Here is a 9,367-nt window from a genome sequence, read left to right as displayed (position 1 = left end):
GAAGCTGATGGATCATGTTGTCCTGCAACTTGTTACTAAACATGAGATGATCTCTTGAAGCTGATGGATCATGTTGTCCTGCAACTTGTTACTAAACATGAGATGATCTCTTGAAGCTGATGGATCATGTTGTCCTGCAACTTATTACTAACCATGAGATGATCTGCCTGAAGATGATGGATCATGTTGTGCTGCAACTTATTACTAACTATGAGATGATCTCCTGAAGATGATGGATCATGTTGTCCACTGAAAAATTTAGAGTGTATATTTCCTAACAGTATACAAATAAAGTTGTTACGCGCAAAGAAATATTGATGTCAGGAATTTTGTTTTATCCTGTCAGTAATGTATTTAAATGTTTTTTGTTTTTTTCTCTCTCTCTAAGCTGTAAAATAAGCAATGCCTCTTCTAATTTTCTTGAAATAACAAGTATATATAACACTTCTCTTTTTTCTTTTGGAACTTAAGAGTAAGTCAGACTTTTCCATGTTAAATTTTAAGATAATCCACACCTTCTTTTTTTCTCTCTCTCTTTTGGAACTCAACTCTTTTTGACTTATTCTCTTATGCTGTTGGAACATTTCTGTTTTTTTCTCTTTCTTTCTTTCTCTCTCTCTCTGTCTATTGGAGCTTAGGATAATCTAAACTTGTATTTCTTTTAATCTGTCAGGACTTAGGATAATCTAAACTTGTATTCTTTTTATCTGTCAGGACTTAGGAAAATCTAAACTTGTATTTCTTTTTATCTGTCAGGACTTAGGTTAATCTAAACTTGTATTTCTTTTTATCTGTCAGCACTTATGTTAATCTAAACTTGTATTTCTTTTTATCTGTCAGCACTTATGTTAATCTAAACTTGTATTTATTTTTATCTGTCAGGACTTAGGATAAGCTAAAAAAATGTTTTTCTCTATTGGAACTTGTGATATTTTGTTTTTCAAATTTTGTTTTGTTTGTAGTGAAAATATAGGTGTTTCATAGAAAAGATGTGATTTTAATATTCTGCTTAGGAGAGATTTCTCACTAAACATTAGTTACTTCTCCATTCATGAAGCTAGTGTCAATTTTCTGATAAATTACACGGTTATTATTATTTAAAGGATTGATTTCATTCAGTTTTTCTGATTAATACCACATGGTTATTCTTATTTCTAAGGAACAGCGGCCATAAGCAAGAGTGCTCATCTAAGTGAAAGGCAAAGATTTGAAAGGTTACCATCAGTTGACTCATTTAACCAAGTAAGTACCTTAGTGTGAATATCAGTTAACTGAGTAGGTACCTGTGTATTAATAAGTACCTTAGTGTGAACATCAGTTAACTGAGTAGGTACCTGTGTATTAATAAGTACCTTAGTGTGAAAATCAGTTAACTGAGTAGGTACCTGTGTATTAATAAGTACCTTAGTGTGAATATCAGTTAACTGAGTAGGTACCTGTGTATTAATAAGTACCTTAGTGTGAACATCAGTTAACTGAGTAGGTACCTGTGTATTAATAAGTACCTTAGTATGAACATCAGTTAACTGAGTAGGTACCTGTGTAGTAATAAGTACCTTAGTGTGAATATCAGTTAACTGAGTAGGTACCTGTGTATTAATAAGTACCTTAGTGTGAATATCTTTTAACTGAGTAGGTACCTGTGTATTAATAAGTACCTTAGTGTGAATATCAGTTAACTGAGTAGGTACCTGTGTATTAATAAGTACCTTAGTGTGAACATCAGTTGTTCATACTAAGGTACTTATTAATACACAGGTACCTACTCAGTTATCAGTTAACTGAGTATGTACCTGTGTATTAATAAGTACCTTACTATGAACATCAGTTAACTGAGTAGGTACCTGTGTATTAATAAGTACCTTACTATGAACATCAGTTAACTGAGTAGGTACCTGCGTATTAATATCACTTATCCAAGTACTAATCTCAGTTAACCAATTTTGTACCACCTGGACATAAATTGTAACTAGTTGTTTTGGAAAGCTTTACTGACTATGTCAATATAGATTATTGATTGTGGATGTAATTTATTAATTTTGTGAATAATTGATTCTTCTGTGAATATAGGACAATGACTGTGATTGAGGATTATTGGTTGTGTGAATACAGAATACTTGCTATGATTAGGGATTACTAGTTGTGTGAAAACTGGATACTTACTGTGGTTAAGGGTTACTAGTTTTGTGAATACGGGATAGTTGCTCTAATTACGGATTACTAATTGTGTAAGTACAGGGTGCTTACTGTGGTTAGGGATTACTAATTGTGTAAGTACAGGGTGCTTACTGTGATTAGGGATTACTAATTGTGTAAGTACAGGGTGCTTACTGTGATTAGGGATTACTAATTGTGTAAGTACAGGGTGCTTACTGTGATTAGGGATTACTAATTGTGTAAGTACAGGGTGCTTACTGTGATTAGGGATTACTAATTGTGTAAGTACAGGGTGCTTACTGTGATTAGGGATTACTAATTGTGTAAGTACAGGGTGCTTACTGTGATTAGGGATTACTAATTGTGTAAGTACAGGGTGCTTACTGTGATTAGGGATTACTAATTGTGTAAGTACAGGGTGCTTACTGTGATTAGGGATTATTAGTTGTGTGAATACAGGATACTTGCTGTGATTAGGGATTACTAGCTGCATGAATGTAGGATAGTGACAGTGATTAAAGATTACTATTTTTGTGAACAAAGGTTTCTGTCTGAGTTTAAGGATTATCAGTTGTGTGAATATAGGGTACTGTCTGTGATTGGAGCATTCTATAATCACACAGCCCACACAGTACTCTGTACTCACATAAATATTAATAGTTGTGTGAATAATTGTTTATTGATACCATACTAGTTTATATCTGTTGTTTTAGTTGGATTAATATTTCATTGTGTTGATTAGAACAAGTATGTTGATTATCCAATTGATTGAATGGAACAGTTTTAGTGACTCAAGTTTTCTTTAGAGATCACATGCCAATGAGATGCTCACTGGATTACGCTACTTTGAACGACCAATCAGGAAAGAAAACTTGGAAAATAGAATAGGAAGAATGAGAAGGGCCAAAGAAGCCTTTAGCTGGGGAGAAGTGGACATTCATGCTCTCTGTCGCTGTTTGTTAGCTGTTTGTAACCAAGTCAGGGAGATTATGTCACAAGAGCCACGGCTTCTGCGTGTCACCTCTCCCACCTATATATTGGGTGAGTCATTGTTTGTGATGTAGTGGGTTAACCAGTTATAACCAGTATTTCATATGAGTAAAGTCACTTTAAAATTAGAAACTATTAACTTGATAACTAACCTGCATGGTTATTAACTGTTAACGTTTCGTATAGCAAATTTTCCTGGAGATCTTGTTTTTTTTACTCTTTCAACACGGAGTTGGTCGATTTGACCAAACATGTGACCTCTTTGTACTTGTTTCAAGTAATGATTGATTTAATCCTTCTAACTCTCAATATAGTGTGTGTATATCTTCACAAAATTTAGCAGTTTTTCAGTTAACATTATAAATCTTTCACATCCAAAAAATCATTTTCTTAGTGAAGTATTTTTAATAAAATAAAGATTTGTCCCTGAATATATTGAGTATTTGTTTTGAATAGTCCATGTGCAAAGTAATTTTCATGTTAAAATTAAAAATACTTTTCGTCGTCTCAAAAATCTCAAATTTTCTTTGTGTAATCCCTAAATACATTTTAAATATTTTTTTTCTAGTAAAACTTTACATTTCATCGTTATTTTCTCTATTCTATCTTAAGATGGGATCGGTCAATTTGACTGACCTCGTAAATGCCAGAAAAGAAATTTGAATAAATCTAAATTACCATTTTTTTTCTAGATTGACTTCAAATTGTAACACGAAACTAACTTAGTTTATTCTAAGTAATCTTAAGCTCGTAACAGTATATATATCTTTTTATAATTTTATTTTATTGTTTTATTGCCCTTTGAACTGTGTCTAACTGTTATATGTGCCATAATAAGTTGTTAATCACTCTTGGCACATGCAGCTCATGTTACACTATCAAATTACATTACCCACGAGCTGCTCATGTGAGTGCCTTATGAAATATTTTTATTATAATATTATTAGGTATTTATGTAATCTTATCTTAACTAACCTAAAAGGATCCATATTTTTACATTTTAGTTAATTTTACAATTATACATAAATGATAAACATGAAAAATTGGAAATAAATTAGTTACCCAATCTTCTTTTTTCTTGCTGTCAACTGTCGATTATACTTAAGCATATATATTTTATACTAATGGTAGTAGGCATTAAATAATTTTTTATTTAATTAAATAATGCACCAAAGAATATTGACTAATAACATGCAAAAAGTAGACAAATTCCCTTATCTCTAAATATTTTTCTGTCTTTCTAACTATGCGTCGAGAGCCTTTACAAATTCGTCCAAGCTACTTATTAGCTTTTTCAAGGGAACGATGTTGGTACTCTGAATAAAATTGACCTTTAACATAATGTTATACAATATGTCATTCAATAGATCAAAACCTTGACTTTCTATTGGTTATAGGTAATATAACATAAGAGAGAACTAGTAACGAAGTCTGAGAGAGAGGATGTGAAAGGTAGGTGTGGCAGGAGAGGTCTGATTTCCTGTTAGATAGCTCTGTAACAAAACAAAATTGAAGGCTATAAAAATTATAGTTTGTCTGAGAGTAACTTACGTTTAATTTCATACTTTTTTGAGGGGTGGTGGATAAAATAGGGAAGATGACGTCCTAAGAGAAAATGTGTCACGTGGGTCGCACTAGGGGAAACTCATGATTTTTTAATATTTCTTTGTAAAATTAAGAACTTAAAACTTATATACAATGTTAATATGGATGATTAACTAAGTGTTTATGCCATATTAATTGGTATAACATAAACAAAAAGCAGTTTAATAAAATTTTGAATGTAAGACACTAAAACCTTGTGTCATGCCCCATAAAGGATACCTGTGATGATAGGGTTTAGGCAGAGTCAGCATCTATTCCTTTGGCTTCTCTCAACAACTGTTGGGTAATGCCTGCCAAGAGTGAGTCTCACAAGTGAAGAGTCCTACACAGTTTTTGATAGTGGTATACGAGAAGGACCTGATCTGCTTTGAAGTAAAGGTTGAACAACAGCAGTGATCAGATCCATTCTGAATGCCTTAGGGGCTATGCCAGCTGGTTGGTTTGCATTTTGTACAATATGTAATCATTCACAATTGACAAATCTAAAAGTTGAAAAAACAGTTTCTTATACCACTTTATTGTTTTTCATCCAGTAAAATAAGTAGTTTACGTGTTGATAATTCAGGTCCATTCCCTACCTCTCCATATACTTGTTGTAGTCCACAACTAACTGAGGTTTTGTAACTTCAGTATCCTCCCTTTTATTTTCACAGTTGTCATATTACTAGGGTGGGACTGTCGTAGTTCCACATTTAATAAATCATGCTTCCCCTCTGTAGGCTTGTTGAAATCAGTTCTTATGGGAAATACAATCTTTTCTGCACAAATCTATGTTCTAAAAGACAATAATTTGTCAAATAAACAAGAGGAAGTGTAAAAGTTGTCCATGAAAACATTGTGGTGTTGTCCATTGTAGTTGTCTATTAGTCCCATCATAATGTTGTCTGCAAGACTCCCAGATGGCATTTCTTCCTCTTTGCCTATGTAGATTTTAAACTTAAGACAGTATCCACTCAAAGCTTCTGCCAGATCCAACAAGTTGATATCCCACTTGATAGGTTTCTTAGGTAGACACTGGAGGAAACCAATTCTACATTTGTTCATCTATTGATAGTTCCTTGTCAGGAGATGAACAAATGTTGGGTATAAAATGTAGAATACAAAGGATTTCAGAAGAAGGTCTATGATAGACCTTACTTTGAAAAGTTTATCATAGTTAGGAGCAGATTTAGGAAGAGCATGAGTATTGTTATTGAAATGTAAGAATCTACGAATGAGATTTTAGTAAACTCAGGAGTATGAAAAAGAGAATAGGTAAACCAGTAGTAAAAAATAAAAGGATAAGGCAAGACCCATAACTATGCTAAATTATCTTCATCTGTAACATCAGTCCATTTTAGTCTCTTTTTGGAACTGTAGGTCTACTGTGGTGTTTATTTTAAGCATATATATGTTTGTTTTGGGTATAATTAATTGTAAAACTTGCATTGTGAAAGAGAGCCCAAAAAATAAAAAACATTTTTAGCAGAGGTAACCTATCGGGAAATAGGTTCACCTCTGTGAAAAGTGGCTGACAGAATTTGTTCTCCTTCTGTGACTTCCACCCAGGTCCAGGTATCATTGTAGGAAAGGGGCTTTTCCTGCTGGGAAGGAACGGTCCCACTTTTGGGACCAGCTCTGCCCCTTCCCATACTTCTCCCTGCCCTGGCTCTCTTTGTTATTGGTTCATTGTGTGATGTACATAGCCTGGGTGATTCAGGAACATCCTCATTTGATAAAGGTCTTTCACCAGCTATATCCTCACCTTTCCATAAGATAGAATCAACAAGAGCTGAATCAAGATCTTTTGGCCATTTACTTTTATATGTGACTTCTCTCAGAGGCAATAAAAGAGTAGACTCAAATTCTTCAACTTCAGAGGAACTCTGCTTTCTCTCGAGAAAATATTTTTTATTCTTATGTATATCAGAAATAATATTTACTTACTTATAGTAATTGGTGCTAAGCACTGATGTATTTATGACTGTATCACAGAATACAAATGTAGCAAGAACAGTAGTTTACTAAAAGAAATACATGTATGTTACAGTATATCCTGCAGTGTGTATCATAGGTGTCAGAAGCAGTACATGTTATGTTACAATACAGAAACAGCTACACTAGATTTTGATAAACAACTATATGCTAAAACTATTGAACAGAGATATCATATATAATATAAATAATGTTTACTTACTTTAGATAGTTAGAGGTACACAAAGATGAACTAAAATAAGATACAAAGATAGAAATGCTAACAAACACAAAATGGACAGTTCTTATATTACTAGAAGCTGGGTATTTATTTGTTGATGTGTAAGCATTGACAAATAGGATGCTTATAAGCATCAAACTAGTTATCTTGTACACTTATACTGCTAAATTTTGCACACCTCTGAAGGTTTGAAAGTTAACACCTATATATCTTCGAATCTTGGGGGATCAGATTTAAGTCGTATCATAAACATTTAAAGTGCCATTCTATTTGAGCAATTCTCTTGCAAGTACAGTCATGTAAACAAGCAAATAAATTCTGTTACATTCTTGAAGCAGGAGATAAGTGGTGTCAGGAACGTGCTCGTTTGTTCTCAGGAGTGTGGCCCATGAAAATGATAATGGTACAAGTGGTAAATCACTGATAGATGTGAAAAGGTTAGAAGTATAAACTGTGAACATAAGTACTTTGTGGTCAGTACTAACATAAGTATACATTTTATTTTGCTTCATTACTTGTCTACATCTTCGAGAGTCAATTGTACTGTTATAGTAGAGCGAATAACAGATAAGATATAAAGAGTTACTGAAAGAAAAACGTTTGATATATATTTAGAAGGTTTCAGAGATTACACAAATGAAAATTAAAAGTTCTTTGCATCAGATAGCCAACATTCTGAGTGCAAAAAGTCACGAGCAAAATCATGAATAAATCTTTAGTTAAAATACTTATAAAATCAGATTTTTTGTGTGTGTACAAAAGCTTTGTAATGTTTCTGATGGTCTGCAAAGTTTTGTGAAGATATGCATATGTTATCATATGACTAATCTCTTGCTTACTTTGTTGGGTACGTGATATGCCACTTGAGTAGATCCGGTAACCGTATGATTAATGCCAGCTTGTATTGATGCATAGAATATCACCACCAGTAGGATGATTGAGCTGAAAGGACTTGTCTCGCATAATACTAGCTTGTATTAATGTGTAGGATATCATTAGCGGTATGTGATTGAGCTGGAAGTACTTGTCTCACTTAATACCAGCTTGTATGAATGTATAGCATATCACAACCAATAGGGTGATTGAGCTATGTATCACAACCAATAGGGTAATTGAGCTATGTATCACAACCAGTAGGGTGATTGAGCTATGTATCACAACCAATAGGGTGATTGAGCTATGGTATTAAAATTAGTCATATAGTTGATACATGTACTTTTTTCAGCTGATATTTTTGATTTTTATAGCAGTTTTTGTTTTTCTTCGCATCATTGTTCCAATTCTGCTGTTGATTAAAGCACATACAAACTGTCTCAATAATTTTTTTTTTAATCTTTGCTTGTTTGATCTGGTTTTGCTGTTGATTGAAACATATAGATTCATATGGATGAAAGTGTCTCAATAACAGTTTTGGGGGAGTTTTTCCTCAAAATAATAAAATATATATATATATTGATGCATTATTTCCCTCTGTACCAAAGCTTCAATTTCTGTTGATCAGTTTATTCAAACAGTTTATTTTAACAAACAAATATAAACTTGTGTTAAAATACCATTAATCTGTTCAACTTACATATATATAAAGAACAATGATTTGTTTCTAAGAATTGTGCTATTTACAATCAAATTGTTATTGAAAGAACCAAACACACGACTGTTGTATTCTAATCACATTTTATTATGTGAGCACATCTTCCCACACAGTTCTTCACTGGCTGTTAATTCAGTATTATGACAAGTAAACTATTGATTTAAAGAAAAAAAAGGTGTTCTCTGTTTTGAAAGATAATCACAATTAGACTTGTAATAAAAGTGTCCTGTTTCAGGAGATAAGTATATTAAGACTTATAACAGAAGAAAGTGTTCTGTTTCAGGAGATAAGTATATTAAGACTTATAATAAAAGAAAGTGTTCTGTTTCAGGAGATAAGTATATTAAGACTTATAATAAAAGAAAGTGTTCTGTTTCAGGAGATAAGTATATTAAGACTTATAATAGAAGAAAGTGTTCTGTTTCAAGAGATAAGTATATTAAGACTTATAATAGAAGAAAGTGTTCTGTTTCAAGAGATAAGTATATTAAGACTTATAATAGAAGAAAGTGTTCTGTTTCAGGAGATAAGTATATTAAGAATTATAATAAAAGAAAGTGTTCTGTTTCAAGGGATAAGTATATTAAGACTTATAATAGACAAAAGTGTTCTGTTTCAAGAGATGAGTATATTAAGACTTATAATAGAAGAAAGTGTTCTTTTTCAGGAGATAAGTATATTTAGACTTATAATAAAAGAAAGTGTTCTGTTTCAAGGGATAAGTATATTAAGACTTATAATAGACAAAAGTAGTTCTGTTTCAAGAGATGAGTATATTAAGACTTATAATAGAAGAAAGTGTTCTTTTTCTAGGAGATAAGTATATTAAG

At 32.4% G+C, this 9,367-nt stretch overlaps 1 protein-coding gene across 1 annotated transcript in view; it reads left to right on the top strand.

Annotated features, from left to right (window-relative positions):
- Positions 1-1,131: 1,131 nt before the first annotated feature.
- LOC106475533 (serine/threonine-protein phosphatase PP1-like) overlaps positions 1,132-9,367 on the top strand; it is a 16,115-nt gene continuing 7,879 nt past the window's right edge. Inside the window, exons 1-2 of the mRNA XM_013936211.2 lie at positions 1,132-1,242; positions 2,964-3,198. Coding sequence (XP_013791665.2) covers positions 2,982-3,198 — 217 coding nt within the window. The 5' untranslated portion in view covers positions 1,132-1,242; positions 2,964-2,981. The remainder of the gene's footprint in view (positions 1,243-2,963; positions 3,199-9,367) is intronic.

The sequence above is a fragment of the Limulus polyphemus genome, unplaced genomic scaffold (assembly GCF_000517525.1).
Source record: "Limulus polyphemus unplaced genomic scaffold, Limulus_polyphemus-2.1.2 Scaffold8734, whole genome shotgun sequence".
In the NCBI taxonomy this organism is placed as follows: Eukaryota; Metazoa; Arthropoda; class Merostomata; order Xiphosura; family Limulidae; genus Limulus; species Limulus polyphemus.
This window is presented reverse-complemented; position numbering and strand designations above follow the sequence as displayed.